The following is a 24,989-nucleotide window of genomic DNA, read 5'->3' on the forward strand; positions in this document are numbered from 1 at the left end:
GCCTGCAGTTGGACGCTGGAGAGGGCTATCGGTGGGGCAACATAGGCATGAGCATGCCAGTCACTTAGCACGACCAAGACCACGTGACCGTCCATAGCTCTAGGCGTTGGGAAGCTTGCCAAGACGCCATAGGGCACGTCCAAGGCGTCATGGGGCATGGCTAGAAAGCCGCCCATGACATTAGTAACATGAGTTGCACCATATAGAACCATAAAATTAAATGCCAGGAACAATATCTAAAGAACTATCGTAAAAATTGACATCATAGTTCAACTTAAGAAGAAAAACTACTGTAACTAAGTTCTTCAGGATATTTGGAACATACAAGCATGGTTCGATTGAGGCATGACATTATTATTGCTATTGAATACTTCTCTCTCTCTTTTTATTTTTTTTTTATTTTTTTTATTTTTTTTATTCAATCATTTCAGTTTCGGAAGCTCATGTCCATGTTTATCTGAATTAATGTTAGTTAGTCCTATTAAAGGGAATAAAGCGCCCACATTGAAAGATTCTTAATTTCCAATGTACGACCATGAGACCTTTTGTTAAAGGTAAAGGATCCATCTCAACCATCTCACCCTACCTCTCTTCGGGAATGCTGCAAATGTTTAGCGTGCAAATTTAGATGTAATTTTTGCAGTTACTAGCTTTAATTTTGTGGAAGTTAAGAAAATTTTGGGATTAACTAGCAGATGCATCAAGTTGGTGCAAGTTGCCATCACGGTGGGATGCACAATTGCCTAGTTGAAATTTGTGAGAGTTTAGTTGTCGCTCGGGCAAAGATAAGATTAACTCATAATTAGAGCATAAACCTATGAGCTTACGGTAACTCATTAACTTTTACTCAAATACTATATATATATTCAGGGAATTCACTACTTTATGTATACCCTAATTATTATTGCATACTCCTTCCGGTCCAAAATAAGTGATTTTTTGGCATTTTTCTTGTGGTTCAAAATAAACGATTTTTTCAGATTTCAAGAATGAATTAATTATTTTTTTCATGCATTGCCCTTGCAGTAATTAATATTGGAGTATGTGTTAGGAGTATTTATGTGAAGAGATAGTAAAGGTTAATATGATCAATTTTATTGCTAATTAATGTTAAAAGGTGAATTTCTTAATATGTATGAAAATAACCAAAAAATCACTTATTTTGAACCTAAGGGAGTATTAACTAAAGGTCGTTATAGACAATCATAAACTTCAAATTTTGAATTTGTATATATCTATTTGAAATTTATGGAATTAGATGATTACATTAAGAAATCGTGCAAGTGGTATGAATGTCGAATTGAGTACTAGACCTCCTAATCTAGGTTTTCGTAACATAGATTAGACAAATAGATCTTAACTTTTTAGGGGTCGTTTGGTTTGAATACGGCTTATGCTGAGATAGGTTATGTTGAGATTAATTATGCTACGATTAATTATTCTGATATTATTTTTTATCCACTGTTTGATATGTTGTATTAAAAATGATAGTTGTATAATTTCTAAGAAGAATGTATAAGTTATCCCGATACTAATTACCTCATCCCCTATAAGGTATAAGTTATATCGGTACTAATTTTAATCCCGGAATAATTTATACCAAATTTACTAACCAAATAAAATATTAATGTGATATTAAATTTTTATACCAATACCATATCTACCTATACCTCATGCCAAACGACCCTTAGTACGTCCAAAAAGGTCCAGTAAATAAAATTAAAGAAAGCATACAATTATCATCGTAGCTGTCAATTATGAAATTTAGTATAGATGGCCATATGATTGAAGGCTCACCTTTCCAAAGGTAGTCAGCCACTCCGCTCCCCCTCCCCTACTGACTTTTTAAAGTACTTATATTTCTTTTTAAAAGAAAAGATGTATTTGCTAATTCCTAGATTCGTACAGTACACCAGTCTAACGTTTTCCTCTTATTTTTTGGGAGAAAACAGCTTGCTGGATTCTTCATAAATTAAGAGGGTGAGGGTGTTTGGATTGGCTCAAAACATTTTAAAAGTATTTTTTGGACAAATACAAAAAGTCAAGAGCTTTTAAGTCAAAATAACTAAACCTAACTTATTTTTTTTGGGCTTAAAAGCTACTTGAGTTTGACCAAGTAATTTACCCTATTATCCCTTACATACTTCTATAATTTCCAAAGTACCCTATCTTCCTAAAACCTCTAACCTGTTTCTTTTTCTTCCCATTTCTTCATATTTGGTGTCATAACTTCAGGAGTATTCTAAACTGATTGGCAAGACTTGTTTCTCAACTTCAACAGCTTCTAATTCCTTCCGATTCCACTTTTGATTCATTTGCATAATCAAATATGAAAGCAGATAACAAGAAAGTAACTTTTACCTGATTCTTCGATTTTGAAAACTATTTTACATCAATTTATTTACTTTGTGGGTAATTTTATCTGAATTGTTTTTTATAATTAAGTATATTTTTTAATTACGATTATTAAGTAATGCCTTACCTAATAAGTACTTCATATTAATTAAAATAATCTTATCTAATCAGTATTATAACTTAAACTGAATTGATACACAAATTAATTTGCATTTGAGTTAATTTAAAATAAGAAAATGCATCAATAAGCTTATTTTTAATGTTGACAGCTTTAAGGGCATCTCAGTTATTTTAACAGAAAAAATGTTTATTAGCACTTGTTTACCAAACATTTCAATAGTTTTTTTTCCAGCTTAAGCACTTTTATCCAAACACGTAACTGCGTATTTATAAAACCAGCCCAAGCACTTATGTTTAAAAGCCACTTTTTTCCAGCCAATCCAAACAGGCTCTAAGTCATGGTTAATCATTAATAATTAGCTCTAAATGATTAGAACGTATTGTATAATTTGCATTTCAAAATATAAATAAACTCCTTAAATAATGTTAACCAGAATAAACAAATCAATGTCAAAGGGTGAATGTACCATTTATGATATGGGTTCGATATAACCAACAACTTTGATCCGAATCATAGTGTATTTGTTTTCAAAATACATTCACTATGTACAAATTATGAATCTACCTCTGCAAGTCTACGAGCTTGAGTTTTAAAAATAAAAGTATGAAACAGGAAGAAAAATTTCCCTGTATTCTCGAAAATTGCACGTCTTCACAAGAATTTAACTTTCATCATTCTGAGTGTACTTGCTTTTATATTATAAAAAAAATATATACTATAGCATATTACACTAACAATTTTTTTAGTTTTAAGTACTTTATTAGGTTTGGTGTGAAGAATTACTTATTGTTGTAAGTTCATTTTACTTGATGTGTAGCTATTTATATATATAACTGTTAATATATAAAAGTTAAAATATTTTAAAATTAATTTGTCTTATGATAGTAGTGTCATTAATTAGTAAAACTGAAGATACAATATTTTTTGTTTCAATAAAATTTTTTGTCACTTTTCTGTGTTGAGATTTTCTAAGTACGAGTTCTATCTCTCCCATTAAAACAAGTACTGCAAAGGATTTCATATTATTAGAGGTATTCCATATTCTCATCTTGATAAAAGTGAATATGTATGTTCATTTTGAGGGCAAAGTCAATTTTAGAACTATATATAAATATATACACCTTTATTTATATTTTAATATCACTTTAAAAAAGTCAAACGTAACAATAAGAAGTGCTAAATCCAATAAAGTTTATCCATCATTGAATCCGTCCCATTATTCGTAAGTCAACCAATATTTTTTATTTTGACTTTTTGCAGACTGTCTTTTAATTAATAATTGAATACTAAATTTCTAGTTTCTAAATATGCAGAATTTCATTATAAAAACTAGAATGATAAATTTAAAATAATTACATACAAAATTCAACATTCTACGTCAAGCATTATTCATTTTGGAACCGAAAAGAGTATTAAAAATCAATATTTCCACTAGGACAGGAAATGATGTTGGAATATAATGGTATTATATGTAGTATACATCATGACTATCTCAACTATATATATTGACAAACAGCAAAACAACTATTCCAACTATAAATAAGAACCTTCCTGACTAAAATAAAACAAAGAGAAGGAAATTAAAGCTGATAACTGAAGCTAGCTCTTAGCTTGAAAACACAGGACGTTTTAAAGCTTAGTCATTTTTCAAGATGGGAGAAGAATCTGTAGACATAAGGTTGGAAATAGAGAAGGCGAAGGTGCCACTGCCACCACAGCCACAACGAACCCATTTCGTCCTAGTACATGGAATAGGGGGAGGAGGGTGGTGCTGGTACAAAATTAGGTCTCTTATGGAGAATTCCGGCTACAAAGTCACATGTCTTGACCTTAAAGGTGCTGGAATCGACCAAGCTGATCCGAACACCATTATTTCTTTTGATGAATACAACAAGCCTCTCATCGATTTTTTGTCATCTACTTTGCCTGATAGTGAACAGGTCCTTTCTCCACTCTCCTTTCATAATATAATGACAAATTCAGAATTTAGAGTTATGGATTATACTCTACTCTTCATATACTTTGTGCTAAAAACATTCATTATAGATAAAGTAGTTTTCTTTTTAGTTTAAATATTTTTCTTGTAAAGGTTAAAATTACATGCATATATATTTGTGATACTTTAATTTAGTGGTCAAATTAAGCATGATTTTATTTGTTGTGTATAGGTAATATTGGTAGGACATAGCGCTGGAGGACTGAGTGTTACGGATGCAACCCATAAATTCGCAAAGAAAGTAAAGGTGGCAGTGTATATAGCAGCAACCATGTTGAGAACTGGTTTTGTGACTACACAAGATGTTAAAGATGTAAGTAGTAGCCTCTTTCTTTAAACCATCATCATCGTCATCATATATATATATTATTAATTAAGATCGTACTTACACATTAAGTTTGTATAGGCACACAGGAGGGTTTTATTAGCTAAAGGCTAAAGGAGAATAGGACATCACATGTCTATTTTGTCTTCAAAGAGTAAAAACAAACAAGATGGAGCGGAGGAAAGGCATTTGTCTGTGGGAAACAAAACGTAACAAGCTGCGTCATCCTGAACAAGGACGACCAAATGCTATTGATAATCTATATCCGTTAATTAACTTCCTTTGATCGAATTTCACACCTTCGATCCTCAATATAGTCAAACTTTTTTATAACATCCTCCTTTATTTATTTTGACATATTTTGATTGCTATAGTGAACTGTTACTATATAGAACATATATTGTAATATAACATCCTCCTTTATTTATTGTAATATGTACAGATATACTGTACATATTTTTGGTGTTTTTCTCTCTTTCATGTCTGGGCTTTAGATTGTTGTGGCCTTGTCCAGTTGACCCTCTCCTTCCTCCAAAGGGCATTATTACAGTATATGTCATATTATTCATAATTTAATTTCTTATTTCTTAATTCCTTATGCAATATTTTCCTGCAAGCAATTAGCCCAATAGATTAGGGTGAAAGGAATCTCTCTTTATTTAAGCAAAACCTAATCTATCCTAAATTGTAGCGGTTCTTACATTATTTAGGATAATAATTGATGTTTTGCATTTTTGTCAACCTATGTCTTTTATTCTGCTTCAATTAATTTATTCCGCCTGCTTTTCAAAATAGTACTTGACGATATATTAATCTTATTGTAACAGGGAGTCCCCGATTTATCAGATTTTGGAGAATTTGCTGATGTATATGACATAGGATTCGGATCAGGACCCGAACAACCTCCAACCAGTATAGTTATTAAGAAAAGTTTACAACGCAAAATTATTTATCAAATCAGCCCCCTTGAGGTAAATATTGCTTCACTTCACCAGCATTGTAAATGAAACCAACATACATGTCATCTTTTACATTGGTTTCATTTGGTTTTAATTAGGATTCAACATTAGCGACAATGTTGTTGAGACCAGGACCAATTCAAGCGTTACAAAGCGCGCGATTCAAAGAAGGCGGCGAGGGAGCAGAGAGGGTGCCTCGAATATACATAAGAACGGCGCGTGATCGAGTGATGAAGCCGGAGCAGCAAGACGCAATGATCAGAAAATGGCAACCGCAACATGTGTGCACCTTGGAAAGTGATCATAGCCCATTCTTCTCTGCTCCTTTCACGCTATTCGGTCTGTTTGTCAAGGTTGCTGCTTCTTTTTAGTGCAGTTACTAAAATATATAGTCCGTTTGGCCAAACTTCTAAAATCAGCTTATTTTGAGAAGTGTTTTTTTTAAAAGTACTTTTAAAAAAAGTGCTTTTAGTGAGAAGTAGTTTGTGTTTAGCTAATTAATTAGAAAAATACTTTTGAACAGTAATTAGTATTTGGCTAAACTTTTGAAAACTGCTTCTAAGTGTATTTTCTCAAAAGTGCTTCTCAGAAAAGTATTTTTGGAGAGAAATTAATTTTTTCTGCTTCTCCAAAACTGGTTTCAGCATTGTGTTAATAATGCTAAGGTCCCAGGTTTGAGACGTGCATGGGCTACTTTCCTTTTTGCCTATTTATTATTAAATGGTGTATGTTTAGGGGCCCGCCAGGATGAGTGGTTCAATGTATATGGATACAAAGACAACTTATAAAAAGAAGATAATTAGCAACAAATTAAGTGTCTGCAGAGTTTTATATCATTTCCCCTTCTCTTTGTTTTCCCCTGTTGTCTAGATAGAAGTCTAGCTTATCAGCTCTCCAAAACTTGATTGGACGTTGTACCTTAGTTTAATTTACGCAAATACAAATATTTTCGCACATAAAATCATAGAAGATAAATGTTATGAATTTAACAAACAACACAATTGCAAATAGAAACTGAGAATTGATCTTTGATTAATTAAAATTCAATACATGGAATTAGAGAATAACAAAATGGAAATTAACATAACTAAGATAGGGACAGAAAGAAGGGGATGGGAAGACAGAGCCACGGAAGAAATAATCGAGGGAGAGAGATCACAGAGAGAGTTTCTACAAAAATTCAGCCTCCCACATTAGTGCTACTATTTGGCCATTTAACCATTCGTATGCCCTCGCTAATATTCTCATTCCAATGTACCCAATTCATTAACCCGGATCCATATAAAACCCGAAAGCCTTTGTGGTGGTCTTTTAGTTCTTATGCTTTTCCTAGTTGGCCCAATTCTTGCATCTTCAGACGGCCCAATGCCATCCTTGAACCCAAACTCCTTATCCATCATGACATTACCCCCATCCTCAATTAGAACCTTGTCCTCAAGGTTCTAGTAGAGCAACAATGATAACATAAGGGAGAAGCTGTAAAGACTCAATTGTGTGTCAAGCAGCCAAATATCCTCAGTTAACAAATTATCTTGATAAAAGTTGTAGATCTCTTCAAGCTCAAATTTTCCTTTAATAACAGAATGCATTACATGAGCTACTTTGATGCTTGAATAATCTTGTTTTTCTCCTAGTTCAAGCCAAACAACTGAGCTATCTATTACTTAGTGTGTTTAAAAATCACTCTTGACATCAAGAATGCCAGAACCCTTGCCACTAATTGTTGTTGCTCATGGTTACTCTGCCTTCTACGCCACACAAATACTGAAGAGCGAGAACATAGAAGGAAACATAATTTATGAATGTGTAGTGAGATAGATTCCTCTAAAGAGTTTTTCAAGTTATTTCTTTGACTAAGAGATTGAGCAACTCTTTCTCCAATTGCATAATATGATAATGGCATGTATCTCTCGATTAAGGTTCCACCAAATACGTTATCATCTTTGACTGTAGAATGTGGCACAACCCTCAAAGAAATAATCCATAGCCGCGCTAATAGAACCAGCAAAATGCCACCTCTAGGATTAAAAAAACTGAGACATTTTATGAAATTATTGTTCAAATCCATAAGTCAAGCAGATAGAAGCACCACCATTTCTAATTGCCTTCATAAATACACCACTAATCCTTAAACCTTCAATTGCATTTGCAACTAATGCACTGTTCTTATGTCTAGCTGAGACATAATACCTTGGAACTATGAGCCATATATTAATATTGCTCCACATACATTGCAGTTCATCAGTCTTTCCATGCCACTTAGAACCCACATCTAAACTCTCTGGTACAAGTCCAAAAGTAGCAAATACACATTTTAAATGGAATGTCGGGACACTATAATACCTTACTCCAAGCCTTTTGTTAAAACACGTGGCTGTCAAATTGCTTCCAAAGACAACAGTTATATCCTTGAGTATAAACTTCTCTGAAATATCAAGTTCCAAGTGTAGCACCATATAGTCATCATGCAATGCCAACGACAAAATAAGAAATTCTAATGATGAATTAGATTGTAAAATATATGAAGTAACACACCATGGTTCTCCAGGATCCCACACTCTAGTCATAAAGTTAGAAAACGGAAACTTGCATGTACATCTAAACAAAAGTATTTCCTCGACGTTCTCTATAGAACCTGTTAGAGCTAGGAACATAGAACTTATTCCTGGATCCCAAACATATAAATCCATTACAATATGATTAAATGGCAACTGATTCCAAATATATTGATCACTGAACATGGTATCAATATGATAAGACGATTTCCTAAGAATTCCCCTTAATTATCATCCACCACTATGTTTGAACAGTGCTTGCGCAGACTATATATCTGAAAAGCAAACTGCGGTACACTCACCATGTTGTCCGTCCAAATTGAAAGAAAACCTTCATCATGTTCTACTCCTCCATTGGATTTTTCTTGCACAACTTCAGGCACTAGTTTATCAGAATGCATTGCACTTGTTGGAATGCCATCCTCATTCTCCATAAAAAATTTATCAAGATAGAAATCCGGAATAGGCTCAGGTTCTAAGAAAAATTCAGCAAGATACATATCTTCAAAGGTCTCAAATTCAAGTTGTCATTGAATACAACCATTATCAAGAGAAGTTGCAGCAATGTACATCTCAAAACTTTCATCAAACAGTTGGACAACATTGCTCGCAATAGTTGTAGCTTCTTCATCCGGTATTTCTATTGGAGGTTGTGGAGCATTGTCATCACTAGTTAGCCTGGCCTCCAAATCAGCAGTAGGTGAGCAGTCAAATCCATCAGAAGAATTGAGGCTATTGCTTAGAGGAGCAAAGGTAGTCCGCTGGGCTTTAGGAGGGACCGAAATTTCAAAATGAACATAGTCAAAACGAATCTGTGAGAGATAGGCCAAACGCTAACCGAATCTGCAAAAGTCCGTTTATGAAAGCGTATAACCAATTTCTCAGTAAAATGTTTCCAATCAAAGAACTGGTCATTGCGGTAAAGCCAGTCGAACCAAGCGAGTGCATCGCCGTAGAGGTAGAATGAAGGGAGAGATAGCCAATAGTCCTTGGGGATACGACAAAAGTTGAAGTACCACTCCGCCTGACAAATCTATCCCGTTGGATTCCCACCGGTGAATCGATCTAAAATGACCACTGCCTCGGAAGAATCTACCATGGAGTACTCTCAATGAAAGCACCAATGTTATGAATTTAACAAACAACACAATTGCAAATAGGAACTGAGAATTGATCTTTGATTAATTGAAACTCAATACATGGAATTAGAGAATAACAAGATGGAAATTAACATAACTAAGATAGGGACAGAAAGAAGGGGATGGGAAGACAGAGCCACAGAAAAAATAGTCGAGGGAGAGAGAGACCACATAGAGAGTTTCTACAAAAATTCAGCCTCCCACATTAGTGCTACTATTTGTCCATTTAACCATTCGTGTGCGCTCGCTAATATTCTCATTCCAATGTACCCAATTCATTAACCCAGATCCCATATAAAGTCCGAAAGTCTTTATGGTGGTCTTTTAATTCTTCTGCTTTTCCTAGTTGGCCCAATTCTTGCATCTTTAGACGGCCCAAAGCCACCTTGAGCCCAAACTCCTATCCATCATGACAATAAACTAATTGAAATTTGAATCTGTACATGGCATTAAGAGATCAGATCACTATTCAATAATTGGATCTTGTGATATAAGGATAAACGAGACAAATTTTAAGGTTATTACATACAAATGGAGGACAACTTATTCACCCAAACACTTTTACTCTCAACGATGAAAAAGTTAAAATTTGTTAAAAAATAGTTGGAGTTGTTTCCGAAAAGAAAAAAAGAAACTCAAAAAGTTTTATAGAATAAGCACAATTGTTATTTTAAAAAGTGGTAATAAATCTAAAAAATAAATGAAAAAAGAAAAAAAATTCTTTTTTTTTCCCACTAAAAAACAATGAATTCCATGTTCAAATCCAAAATCTTATCCAAGCTTTAGAAAAAGAAAAACAAAAACCAAAGTTGTTGTAAATAGTTTGTGGATGAAGTCCATGTATGAAAAGTTTGTGGATGGATTTTTACTTTATGTCCATCCCTTACACTATTTTATTATAGTAGTCTTTACTTTTTATGCCTATAAAAGACTATGTAAATGGCAGTGTAAAGAAACACCAAAAGAAGTGAAATACTCCTTTTTTCTATCTCCGTTTCTTATTTACATTCACTTTTATTTTATAACACATTATCATCACGAAGCTCTAATTTATTCTTAATCCCCGCTAAGTTGAGTCATATTTTATTAAGGTATGTATCATTATATTCATTTTATTTATGGCAGTACATATCATATGCTCACTGTTTGCAGATTACTTGTGCTCTTGGGCATCTTAAATAGTTTAAGTACATTGCAGTGATAAAATAACTATTTCCTTCAGTGCTCAACTCTTAGATGACCTCAAAGTCATCAAACTAACAACCCACTAATGACATACTTATAATATTCATGGACTTCCTGGATCAAAACATATTTTTAAGGCATTTTGAAGAACTGTAAGAAATGAATTGACAAGTAAATTTTTTACATTAGTTTAATTACTTTATATTTATTGGATTGGAACATATAAATAATATTAGCCATATTCAATTTTACACACACACACACACACACACACACACACACACACACACACACACACACACACATATATATATATATATATATATATATATATATATATATATATATATATATATATATATATATATATATATATATATTTCCACTTTATGGCCAGAACAAAATGAAATAGTAGGTTGTTTATATGATATAGCTCTATTTCCGTTTCTTTTTCCCTTAATCGTTTTGTTTCATTAATTATTTATTAATATAATTATTTCTCTAACTTATTTTTCTTTTATGATAGTTTTCACTATGTCAAATTTATCAAAACTTGAATTTGTGGCACTTGACATCACCGAGAAGAACTATTTATCATGGGTCTTTGATGCTGAAATTCACCTTGATGCTAAAGGTCTCGGAAATACTATTATATAAGAAAATTGTCACGACCCGAATTTTTCACCCTCGGGAGTCGTGATGGCGCCTACAAGTGAAAGCTAGGCAAGCCAACCATTTAAAATATTTACCTATTTCCCATTTTAGTCCTTTTACAGTTAATACCCAACAATTGATAAACAACAAAAAATCTAATAAGCGAAAGACAGAAATGTAATAAATTAAGAAAGATGCCAATACCAATCCATACAAACAAACTACCCAAGACCGGTGTCACAATTCCACAGACTGTCTAGGAATACTACAAATAGAAGTCTGAAAGATTTATTACAATACTGTCTCTGAAATATGTAAAGAAACAGACTAAAGGATAGGAGAAGACGCCAAGGCTTGCGAAAGCCTGCAGGACTACCTCGGAATCTCCGACCGGACTGAAGGCAGCCACCCAAGCTAAAGTCCAAATGCTGCTGCTCTGGGATCTGCACACAATACAGAGTGTAGTATCAACACAACCGACCCCATGTGCTGGTAAGTGTCTAGCCTAAACTTGGCGAAGTAGTGATGAGGCTAGGACTAGACTACCAAACAAACCTGTGCAGTTAAAGTATATATACATAGCAAGTAATAATAAAGAAAACTAGCAGTTAAAGATGGGGAGGGGATATGCTGTGGGGGATATCATTCACCAACGGTAACTCAGGAGAAAAGCATAAAGAACAATTTAAAATTCGCAGCAGAAAGAATAAGGAAACAGTAACAAATCAATATCGACCTTGATCCTTATTGTTGCGGCGCGCAACCCGATCCAAATCATAGAAGGCTGTTGCGGCGTGCAACCCGATCCATATCATATATCACTGTTGCGGCGTGCAATCCGATCCAAGTATAATATTGTTGCGGCGTGCAACCCGATCCAAATATAATATTGTTGTGACGTGCAACCCGATCCAAATATAGTATTGTTGTGGCATGCAACCCGATCCAAATATAATATTATTGTGGCGTGCAACCTAATCCCAATATACAATTCAACACCAAACACGAAAGAGTCCCAACAAGGGAACAACAATATCCCGTCAAGGGAAGCGACAGTAAGAAGTAAATACGTCCCGGCAAGGGAATCAGCTATAACCAAACTTGTTCCAATATTTAACTTTACAAAAGAAACCTCAACTAGCACCAATACTCAACCATAGGCAATTTTCACGAGAATAATCATAATTCTTTCCCAACATAGAGAATCAACAACTTAGGCATTTGTAGTACTTATTAAGAACACAACGATTTCAATTTAAGACTCACGGGTATGCTTGACACCAATGTATATATACTCGTCACCATGCCTATACGTCGTACTCGACAAATAACACATAGCAAATAGGACACAACTCCTAATCCCTCAAGCTAAGGTTAGACCAAACACTTACCTCGATGCCACGAACACAATTCAAGCCTCAACTATCGCTTTACCTCTTGATTCCACCACCAATCCGCTCATATCTTGCCACAAGTTACTTAACTATATCAATAAATGCTAAATGAATCAATTCTAATGCATGAAAATAGGTTTTCTAAAGTTTTTCCCAAAAAGTTAAAAATCATCCCCGGGCCCACATGGTCAAAACCAGAGATTCGAACCAAAAACCCATTACCCATTCCCCCACGAACCCAAAATATAATTTGTTTTGAAATCAGACCCCAAATCGAGGTCCAAATCCCCAAAAATTGAAAAACCTAGGTTCTACCCAAAATACCCAATTTTCCACATGGAAATCATTGATTTTGAGTTGAAATCATGTGAAAAGATGTTAAAGATTAAAGAAAACGAGTTAGAAATGACTTACAATCGATTTGGAAGAGAAGTTGTCTTTGAAAAATCGCCTAAGAGTGTTTTGTTTTGAAAGGGTTTGAAAAATGGGAGATTTTCGGCTAAGGTATAAATTTGCAGGTCGCAGATGTCGCAATTGCGACTAGGGTTCGCAATTACGAACCCTTAAGAAACCTGCTACCTTCGCATTTGCGATCATATATTCGCAATTGCGAACTCGCATTTGCGATGGTGGTGTCGCATTTGCGACCACTTGCTACTACTGAAGGCATCGCATTTGCGATGTGTACCTCGCATTTGCGAGGTAATGCTGGCCCTGGGCTTTTCGCATTTGCGACATAACTCTCGCATTTGCGAGCCAGGCGCAAATTCGAAGCCTGCAGGCCTGCAATATACCAGTTAAAAACTTGCAATTTCCTAAGTCCAAATTTTACTCTGTGGCCTATCAAAAACTCATCCGAGCCCTCGGGGCTCCAAACCAAACATGCACACCAACATAAAAATATCATACGGACTTGATCATGCATTCAAATCACCAAAAATAACATCAACAACTATGAATTTAGCATCGAAATCATGAAATCACTTAAGAACAACAAATTTTCCAATTTTCTCAAATAAAGTCCGATTCATGTCATTTCAAATCCGTTTCTTACCAAATTTCACAGACCTAACTTAAATCACATATAAGACCTGTTCCGAGTCACAGGAACCAGGATATGAGCCCGATACCATCAGATTTCAAACTCACTTCCTTTTCAAAAACTCATAAATATTCCAGAAAATAATTTTCTTTAAAAATTCATCTCTCGGGCTTGTGACCTCGGAATTCGATTCGGGGCATATTCCCAAGTCCCATATTTTCCTACGTCAACCCACTCATTTTTTAGTTGCTTATTTTTCGGACCCTCTGGGGCCGTCAAATCATGGGTCTGGGCCCGTTTGCCTAAAATGTTGACCAAAGTCAACCTAAATTCATTTTAAAGGCAAAATTTATTATTTTTCACAGATTTTCACATAATGGCTTTCTGGATACGTGCCCGGATTGTGCACGCAAAACAAGGTGAGGTAAAATGGAGGTTTTAAGGCTTCGGAACACAGGATTTGTTTCTAAAACAAGTGATGACCTTTCGGGTCATCATATCCTCCACCTCTAAAACAACCATTTGTCCTCGAATAGACATAAGAAGGAAGTACCTGAGTCGTTACATGAACAGATGAAACAAAAGACTCATGGGGCGTATTCAAATAACGAGCAAAGTATGATGACACATAAGAATAAGTGGAACCGGGATCAAATAATACAGAAGCATCTCTATGGTAAACTAAAACAATACCTGTAATAACAGTATCAGAAGCAATAACATTGGGTCTAGCTGGAAGTGTATAGAAATGGGCCTGACCACCACTTGATCGACCTTCCCCTCTAGGGCGACCCCTAGATGACTGACCTCCACCCCTAGCTGACTAGGCGGGTGGTGGTGAACTAACTGGTGCTGAAGCTGATGGCTGACTCCTCTGCTAAGATGAACCCGTAAGACGATGAGGACACTGCCTCCACATATGATCCATCTCTCCATACTCATAGCAACTCCCGAGTGCTGGAGACGGTGACTGAAGGGAACCCCTAGCACTGGAATGACTAGTAGATGCATCTGGCATAGAAAAGCCCTGAACTGATGGAGCACGAGACGAACTCTGAGCTGGAAGGGCACTAAGTAATGGCTGGCCCTGATGGGAACTATGAGAACCATGACCTGATGATGCCCCACGATAACCTGGGTGAGCTGGCTGAGCATGCCTGAATGGATGGCCTCTGTCGTGCTGAAACTAACCTCTCGAAGGAGCACCACTATAACTACTAGATCCTCGAGGCTTCTTGGCCTCCCTCTCCTCTCGCTCCTGGTGATGAACCGACTCAATCTCTCAAGCAATGTCTACAACCTCCTTAAAAGTAGCACCAGTCACCCTCTCTCTAGTCATAAGTATACGAAGCTGATAAGTGAGGCCATCAACAAACCTTCTAATCCTCTCTCTATCTATTGGAACCAACCAAATCGCATGGCGAGCTAACTCAGAGAACCTCATCTCATACTGCGTCATAGTCATCTCTCCCTGATGCAACCACTCAAACTGCCTGTGTAGCTCCTCTCTGCGAGACTGCGGTACATATTTCTCCAAAAAGAGAACAGAGAACTGCTGCCAGGTAAGGGGTGCTGCATCAACAGGCCTACGCCTCTCAAAAGCCTCCCACCAAGTGAAGGCAACTCCAGAAAACTTATTAGTAGTGAAAGTGACCCTGCTGGTTTCCAGAATACCCGCTGTACGAAGCATCCTCTGACACATATCTAAGAAATCCTAGGCATCCTCTCCCTCTGCACCATTGAAAGTCGGAGGCTGAAGTCTACCAACCTCTCCAACCTATGTTGCTCGTCCTTTGGCATGGCAGGAACTACATAGTCCTGAGCAGCTGCAACCGGCTGGGCTGGATGCGCCCCCGGTGTCTGAAATCCCTGCACGACCAGCTCAGGTGTGCAAGCGGCGGGGGTCTAATTGCCTCCCCCGGCCTGAGAAGTAGTTGCGGCTGTAGTATTTGAGACCGCCTGGGCTAGGCCAGTGTAAACTGATAGAATTTGAGCCAAGGCCTCTTGAAGATCCGGAATCACAATGGGCACAACTGGTGCCTAAGCTGGTGTTGCTGGAGCATCCACAACTGGGACCTAATCCTGAACTAGGGCGGCTGGTGGATCTCCAGATGCTGCCCTAGCTGCTGTGCGGGCACACCCTTGCCCCTACCGCGACCACGACCGAGTCCTCGGCCTCTAGTGGTCACAACTGGTGGTATTAGTGGTCGTCCATCTTGACCTGTAGCGCGTGTCCTCACCATCTGTGAGAAAATAGAATAACAGAAGCTTAGTACTCGGATTAACAAATTCGCACGACAAGAATTTCAAGAATATGAAATTTTCCTAAAGGTTCTGCAGCCTCTCGAGGATAAATACAAACTTCTCTGTACCGATACGCGAGACTCTACTAAACCTGCTCATGACTCGTAAGACCTATGTAACCTAGGCTCTGATACCAACTTGTCACGACCCTAAACTTGGACACAGTCGTAATGGCGCCTATCGTGAAGACAAGGCCAGCCGACACACTTCCAATTCATTTTAAGCAATTATAATGTTAAGTATTAAGATTTTAACATAATAAAATCCCAAAATAAAGTGAATACTACAGCTGCGAAATAGACATGGCCCAACATCGGGGTGTCACCAGTCATGATCATCTATAATAATACTACAAGTCTGAAAGAGTCTTCTCAACTATTACATAACTAAAATAGAAGAAAATAAGATAGAGGGAGAAGCACTAGGTTGTGAACACCGAGCAACTACCTAGTGTAACTCTGAATCTGATGGAACCTCTCAACCCTCGCAAGCAGGACCTGATGCGCCTGAATCTGCATACAGGGTGTAGGGAGTAAAGTGAGTACTCCAACCCAGTGAGTAATAATAATAAATGCAGATTGAGTAATAAGAAATTACATAAAGGCACATCAATAGGCTATAAAGAAGCAGTAAAAGCTAGTAAAAGCAATGAAACAGTCAAAATATGTAAAGTCACTTAAGTTCAGTTTAAGCTTCTTAGAATTTGCCTTTTTCAAACAGTTAAGCAAGTAAAAGATAGGCAACTAGAAAAGGTAAACATATAAAGAACCTCCCTTCGAGCACAATACCAACAGAATCAGCCCCTCGGGCAACACATGGAACAATACCAATGCCTCGGGCTCTATCTCATATCACAATGGGTACCCGCGCTCACTGGGGGTGTGCAGACTCCTAGAGGGGCCTCTTACGGCCCAAGCTCAATATCAAGCCATCTCGTGGCATAATCAATAGGCTCTCGGCCTCATATCAAGCCATTTCGTGGCGTTCAACTCAGGCCCTCGGCCTCATAACCATAATCAGTGTATCCTCACAATAAAGGCCCTCAGCCTTACTCACTCAGAATCTCATAAGCCACTCGGGCAATAGTAAAACATGATGCTCAGCCCAATTTATCATTGAAAATATCATTTAATGTTTAAAATAGAGTAAACATGGTTGAGTTATGAAAACAGTAAAATATAGCATGACTAAGTACAAGTATAAAGTCAAAACGTGAGGAAATATCAGTAAAAATCCCCTAAGGATCCATATAGTTGGCACGAGGCCCAAATATGGCATTCAGCCCAAAACATGATGATAGCAAATAATTTTCAGTCAAATACACAATAAAACAATCATCCAGGATGGACTAATTCACAATCCCCAATGGTGCACGACCCCACGCTCATCATCTAGCGTGTGTGTCACCTCAATATAGCACAACGATGTGAAATCTGGGGTTTCATACCCTCAGGACAACATTTACAATTATTACTCACCTCTACCGGTCAAAATCTCTAGCTCGTGATGCCTTTGTCTCTCGAATCGACCTCCGGATGCTCCAAATCTAACCAAAATTAGTGCAAAACCATAAAAATATACTAAGGGAACAAAGCCCACTCGAAAGAAATTAAATTACAACACAAATCCCGAAATTGGCCAAACCCGACCCTCGGGCCCACGTCTCGAAATTTGATAAAATTTACATCAATAGGTTCCTTATCTCCCCAAGAGTTCATACATATCAAAATTCCCAAAATCCAACCACAAATGGCCCCTCAAATCCTTAAGTCTAGGTCTCCAATACTAAGCCCTAGTTTCTCCAACTTTAACCCTTAAATTCCATTAATTACAGCTCTAATCCGTGAAATAATACCATAGAATCGATTATTAGACTCAAAAATCTTACCTCCAGACGATATCCCTTGATTCCCACTTCAAATTCTCCCAAAAAGCTCCAAAACCGATTTGAAATGGTGAAGAACAACTCAAAAATCGTGAAGGATTTATTTTATACCTTCAGGCCCAGGGATTCCGCACCTGCGGTCAATTCCCCGCTTCTGCGGCATCGCTTTTACGGTCAATGAACCGCTTCTGCGGTTTTTTTCACTTAAGTCCTCCACTTTGGCATCTGCGATGCCCAATCCGCATCTGCGCCATCGTAGGTGCGGTTCTTCAACTACTTCTGCGATTTCTGCCTTTCCGCTTCTGCGACTCAAATCTCGCTTCTGTGAGACCCCACCTATGGTCCCCTAGCTGCAGGTGCAGTTATGACAGCAATGGGAAAACTTCAGCCGTCACAACCAACTTCCAAATTTCCGCCAACCTTCCGAAATCACCCCCGGGACCATAATTAAAAGCAACAACAAGTCCTGTGCCACCATCCAAACTTATACCAATCTTCAAAACACCTCAAACAACATCGAATCAACTAAAACACATCGGATTCAGGCCTAAGTTTCCAAAATCTTCCGAATTACGCTTTTAATAAAAAAGTATACCAAACCACGTCAGAATGACCTAAATTTTGCACACACATCCCAAATGACCCAACAGAACTATTTCAACTCTCGGAATTCCATTCCGACCCCTATATCAAAATCTCACATATCATCTGAAAAACGCCGAAATTGCAATTTCGCCAATTCAAGCCTAAATCTACTCCGGACCTCCAAAACACATGCCGATCACGCTCCTAAGTCTCAAATCACTTCCCGAAGCTATCTGAACCCTCGAAACTCACATCCAAGCCCTCTAACATATAAGTCAACATCCGATTGACTTTCCAACTTAAGCTTCCTCAAAAGAGACTAAGTGTCTCAAACCTCACCAAAACCTTTCCGAACCCGAGCAAACCAACCCAATCATACCTAGAACTGATAGACAAAACAATAAGAAGAAGAAATAGGGGAAATAGAGCGGTAACTCATGAGACGACTAGCTGGGTCGTCACACCATTTCCCCCATTTTTGCTTCTTATTGCCTTGTTCAGCTGTATTATGTGTTATCGGGTTGGTTGGCTCAGGTTCGAAGAGGTTTTGGTAAGGTTTGAGACACTTAGTCTCTTTTGAGTAAACTTAAGATGGAAAAGTCAATCGGATGTTGACTTATGTGATAAAGGGCTCGGATGTGAGTTCCAATGGTTCGGATAGCTTTGGGAGGTGATTTGGGACTTATGAGCGTGATCGGAATGTGTTTTGGAGGTCTGGAGAAGATTTAGGCTTGAATTGGTGAAATTGAAATTTTGGCCTTTTCTGATTGGTAGGTGAGATTTGATATATGGGTCAAAATGGAATTCCGGGAGTAGCAGTAGGTCCATTGTGTCATTTGGGATGTGTGTAAGAAATTTCAGGTCATTCGGACGTGGTTTGATAGACTTTTTGATCCAAAGCGGAATTTGGAAGTTTTTGGAATTCTTAGGCTTGAATCCGATGCAAATTTGGTATTTTGATGTTGTTTTAAGATTTCCGAAGGTTGGAACAAGTTTGCATAATGTTATGGGATAGGCTGACATATTTGGTTGAGGTCTCGAGGGCCTCGGGTGAGTTTTGGGTGGTTGAACGGATCATTTCATGTTGAAGGAAATTGCAGACAAATTGCTATTAGTGTTGCAGGTTTTTAACCTACGCGTTCGCGAAGGGTTAGGATGTGAGGAAGTGGAATTGGCCTTCGCGTTCGCGAAAGTGGTACCATGTTTGCGAAGGGCTGAGGCCCGTGGTCATCGCGTTCGCGAGGGATTAGTCGCGTTTGCATAGAGGAAAGGTGAGCAACTGGGTCCAGGTTGATTTGTTCTTCGCTTTCGCGGATGGAGAGTCGCGTTCGCGGTGAGTTGGGAATATAAGCCTTTGCATTCGCATACAGGAAGTCGCGAACGTGATGAAGGGAAAAGTGGTCAACATAAGTTTGTGCTTCGTGAACGCGAGGCATTGACCGTGTTCACGAAGAAGGATTTTGAATAGCTGGACAGAATGTTTTAAAAGTCCATATCCGCGATTTTGGGTCTAAGTTTCACCATTGTTGGGCGATTTTAGAGCTTTTTGAGGAAGATTGAAGAGGGAATCAAGGGGAAACACTTGGAGGTAGATTTATGGACTTAATACTCAATCTTAATGTGATTTCCTTAATACTCAATCTTAATGTGATTTCTACCTAATTAATCATGGAATTTGTAGAATTTAAGCCTAAAATTGGAAGTTAGGGCTTGGAAATTGGATACCTAAATCTAGGGATTTGAGGGGTCATTTGTGGTTGGATTTTGATGTATTTTATATGTATGAACTAGTGGGAAGACATGGAGTTTATTGATGTAATTTTTATCAAATTCCAAGATGTGGGCTCGGGGTCGGGTTTGGATAATTTCGGGATTTGTGTTGTAATTTGATTACTTTCGAGTGGGCTTTATTCCCTTAGCATATTTTGATGGTTATGTACTGATTTTGGTTAGATTTGGAGCATTCGGATGCCGATTCGAGAGGCAAAGATATCGCGGGCTAGAGTTTGGACTGGATAGAGGTATGTAATGATTGTAAATGTTGTCCTGAGGATATGAAACCCCGGATTTCACATCGTTGTGCTATTTTAAGGTGGCGCACATGCTAGATGACGAGCGTGAGGTCGTGCATTGTTGGGGATTGTGACTTAGTCCGTCCCATATGACTGTTTAACTGCGTATTTGATTGAAAACTGTTTGTTATCATCATGTTTTGGGCTGAGTGCCATATTTGGGCCTCGTGCCAACTGTTTGGACTATTAGGGGAGTTTTACTACTATTCCTCATTGTTTTGACTTCGTATTTATACTCAGTCATGCTATATTCTACTGTTTTCACAACTCTGCCATCTTTACTCAGTTTTGATATTTTAAATGATATTTTAGGCTGAGAATCATATTTTACTGTTACCCGAGTGGCTTGTGAGATTCTGACTGAGTAAGGCCGAGGGCCTGTGTTGTGAGGATACTATGGGATCGGGCTGCGCGCCGCAGCAGTATTATATTGAGTCATGATTATGAGGTCGAGCGCCTGAGTTGTATGCCACAAGGTGGCTTGATATGAGGCCGAGAGCCTGTTTGATTATGCCATAAGATGGCTTGTTATTGTGCTTGGGCCGTAAGGGGCTCCTCCCGAAGTCTGTACACCCCCAGTGAGCGCGGGTACCTAGTGTGAGATGTGTTATAGCCCGAGGGGCTGATGTTGTTCCATACTATTGGTCGAGGGGCTGATTCTGTTGGTACTTTGCCTGATAGGCTGATTTTTTGTGTTTATATTTTCTCACTGCTTTTCATTCACTCGTTTAACTGCTAAAAGATGTTTTAAAGAAGTTTACTGAACTAAGGTGTTTCTACGAGTTTTTCCTGATTATTTCCTTGTTCTAGTTTTATACTACCTCTTTGTAGCATTTTGCTGTATTTTACATGTTTTCTTATCGCTCAACTGCCTTTACTTTTATTACTTACTGAGTATGCGTACTCACATTACTCCCTGCACCAAGTGTACAGATTCGGGAGCCTCGAGTCACGCTAGAGAGGGCTGATTGCTTCCAGCAGGCTATTCGAGTTCACTAGGTAGCTGCTCGGCGTCCGCAGCCCAGTGCTTTTCCCTTCTATATTTACTTTCCTTTGTACTAGCTTTGTAATAGATTGTGTAGTCCTTTTTCATACTCTTAGTCGGATGTTTAGATGCTCATGACTGGTGACACCCCAATGTCGGGCTATGTTTGTTTTCCGCATTTGTTCTATTTCACTCTATTTTGGGATTTATCACTTATTAATGACATAATTATGTATTATTATAACTGTTAATTGGTTTGGGGGTTTGTGTTTGCTAGCCTTGTTTCACAAGAGGCGCCATCACGATCGGGTCCGGTTTGGGGTCGTGACACTTTTGAACCTCTTGTTCACATTGATTTGTTCAAGGATCTAAATAAGACAGTGATAATGCATTCCAATCTATCTCCTTTTTCAGCTACTTATTTTCTTCCCCTAATGTTGGGTATACTGATTAATCAAAAGGGAAATCAGACAATCTTGTCGTAAACAAATCTCCAGTTATCGGCTCTAGATATTTTATAATAGAAGGAGATTTATATCCAACATATATCTCCAACCTTCTTTGAGGACCCGACTTTGTGTGTTGTGGTGGAGCAATTGGAACATATATCGCACAACCTAAGATTCTAGGATGGGAAATATTTGGCTCCTGACCAAAAGCCAATTGCAATGGAGAGACTTTATGATAACATGGGGGCCTTATCCGCACAAGTGTTGTTGCATGCAAAATAGCATGACCCTATACTAAAATGGGAAGTTTTGTTCTCATAAGCACTGGTCTAGCAATTAATTAGAGGCATTTGATCAATGACATTTTGTGTATGAACATGAGCAACCGGATGCGCAATTGTTATCCCAGTTTATATACAATAATCATTATAGGCTTGAGATGTAAACCCACGAGCATTATCAAGACGAATTGTCTTAATTGCATAATCTGGAAATTGTGCTATTAGTTTTATTATTTGAGCCAACAATCTCGCAAATGTCATATTGCGAGTTGATAGTAAGCAAACATGTGACCATCTTGTAGATACATCTACCAAAACCATATAATATCCGAATGGTCCGCATGCATGGTGTATGAGGCCACATATATCACCCTGTATACGTTCTAGAAATGTAGGGGATTCCATCCGAACTTTAATAGTTGCTGGTCTAATAATTAATTTAACTTGAGAACATGCAGCACAAGAGAATTCCTTAAATTGAAGAATCTTTTGGTTCTTCATTGAATGTCCATGTGAATTCTAAATTATTTTACGCATCATATTAGAACCTGGATGGCCCAACCGGTCATGCCAAATAATAAAATTATCTTGATTAGTAAACTTCTCGTTTACTACGGCATGTGTTTCAATCCTGCTAATACTTGTGTAATATAAGCCGGAGGAAAGAGCATGTAACATTTCAAGCACATATTTCTTACCAGACATTATTGTAGTAATATAAAGATATTCAAGCTTTTCATCATTTGTAGTCTCAATATGGTAGCCATTTTGGCGAATATCTTTGAAACTTAATAAGTTTCTTTGAGATTTACTACAATATAGTGCTTCATTAATAGCCAAATGTGTTCCTCTTGGTAGTAATAAATTGTCTCTCCCATAACCTTTAATTAATCTTGTACTACCGGAAATTGTATTAATATTGTCTTATTTCATTACCAAATAAGAGAAATATCTCTTATCTCTTAAAATAGTGCATGTTGTGGTACTATCCTGAAGACATATATCATCTTTATTAATCTTGAGTCCAACTGAAAATGGTGGAATTTTCATATTCTTCATAAAAAATCAAAAAGCACATCATAAGAAATATGAAAGACAAACAGAATAAAAATATTATGAAATACATTAGGAATGTAGAAACTAGCAACACATGATGCATTAGGAAAATACACTCAAGAAAAATAAACTAGTTGCAAACATAAAAAAAATGACAACTTTTATTATAGCTTCATTCCCCCAGTAAGATGATTAGTTCTTCAGTTAATATCCTCAAAGAAGTCTCCAACTTCTAAATGAGTAATATTTGCTAGGCCTCCAAAATCATCATCTTTGTATGCAAGATGTGCCTTAGAATCATATTTGTTTGAGGGACTTGCTTCATCATCATTATTTTGAAAGGTCAAGTGTGCCTACACATTATTTTCTTTCTTTTTGAGGGAGGCTTGATAAAGTTTGACAAAATGATCTGGCGTACGATAAATGCGTGCCCGATGACCTTTCATACCACATCGATGACACATACTAGTTTTACCTTTTGAAGGATTAATTTGAGAATCCTTATTGTTCTTCAGTTTATTTCTACCATAATGACGATAATTGTTTCGTCCCTTGCCACGTCCACGTCTATGACCATGTCCGCGACCATGGCAATTATTTTGTTTTCTTTCAAACTTATCACATGCTGCTACAACATTCACTTCTGGGAATGGAGCTGACCCAGTGGGACGTGCTTCATAATTTTTCATTAATAGAGTATTATTCTGCTCTGCCACAAGTAGGAATGTGATTCACTCAGAATATTTCTTAAAACTTTTTTCACGATATTGATGTTGTAGCAACACATTTGAAGCGTGAAAAGTAGAAAATATTTTTTCCAATAAGTGCTCATCTGTGATAGCGTCTCCACATAATTTTAATAGAGAACTTGATTAAAAGATAGCAGAATTATATTCACTTATGGTTTTAAAATTTTGCAACCTTAAATGTATCCACTCATACCGAGTTTTCGGTAATACTGTAAGTTTTAGGTGGTCATATAGATCCTTCAAATTAATCAATAATTTAAGTGGATCTTTTACGGTTAAATATTCAGTTTTTAACCCTTCATATAGATGATGACAAAGGAAAATTATGGCCTTCGCTTTATCCTGATTTGATGCTTCATTTTTGTGATAACCCGAGATGTCATCACTTATTTTAGAAATAAATCATGTGTTATGAGGCCTTAAAACCTACTTTTTACCTCACCTCAATTTTGCATGCGCAGGGGCGCGTATCCGGAAAGCCATTATGTGAAAAGCTATGAAAAATAATAAATTTTTCCTTTAAAATAAATTTACGTTGACTTTGGTCAATATTTTGGGTAAACGAGCCCGGATCCGTGATTTGACGGTCTTAGAGGGTCCGTAGGAAAATATGGGACTTGGACGTATGCCCAGAATCGAATTCTGAGGTCCCAAGCCCGAGAAATGAATTTTTAAAGAAAATTATTTTTTGGAATATTTATAAGTTATTGGAAATGAAGTGTGTTTGAAATATGATGGTATCGGGCGCGTATCATGGTTCCAGAGCTCGGTACAGGTCTTATATGTGAATTAAGTTGAGTCTGTGAAATTTGGAAAGAAACGGACTTGAAATGACATGAATCGGACTTTATTTGAGAAAATTGGAAAATTTGATGTTCTTAAGTGATTTCATGATTTT

General features: G+C 37.3%; 1 protein-coding gene across 1 annotated transcript; it reads left to right on the forward strand.

Moving 5' to 3' along the window:
* The first annotated feature begins 4,023 nt into the window (after nt 1-4,023).
* On the forward strand, nt 4,024-6,278 carry LOC104233058 (methylesterase 17-like). Its single transcript, XM_009786368.2, has 4 exons — nt 4,024-4,416; nt 4,645-4,785; nt 5,625-5,768; nt 5,855-6,278. The coding sequence occupies exons 1-4, from the start codon at nt 4,129-4,131 to the stop codon at nt 6,125-6,127; spliced, it is 846 nt and encodes a 281-aa protein (XP_009784670.1). The 5' UTR covers nt 4,024-4,128; the 3' UTR covers nt 6,128-6,278.
* The last annotated feature ends 18,711 nt before the right edge of the window (nt 6,279-24,989 follow it).

The sequence above is a fragment of the Nicotiana sylvestris genome, chromosome 3 (assembly GCF_000393655.2).
Source record: "Nicotiana sylvestris chromosome 3, ASM39365v2, whole genome shotgun sequence".
NCBI lineage: Eukaryota > Viridiplantae > Streptophyta > Magnoliopsida > Solanales > Solanaceae > Nicotiana > Nicotiana sylvestris.

What these genes read in the sequence shown, in the direction of transcription:
- LOC104233058 (XM_009786368.2), top strand. Translation starts at nt 4,129, where the DNA reads ATGGGAGAAGAATCTGTAGACATAAGGTTGGAAATAGAGAAGGCGAAG. An exon ending in CTACACAAGATGTTAAAGAT is followed by an intron (nt 4,786 to 5,624) that starts GTAAGTAGTAGC and finishes TTATTGTAACAG; the next exon opens with GGAGTCCCCGATTTATCAGA. An exon ending in ATCAAATCAGCCCCCTTGAG is followed by an intron (nt 5,769 to 5,854) that starts GTAAATATTGCT and finishes GGTTTTAATTAG; the next exon opens with GATTCAACATTAGCGACAAT.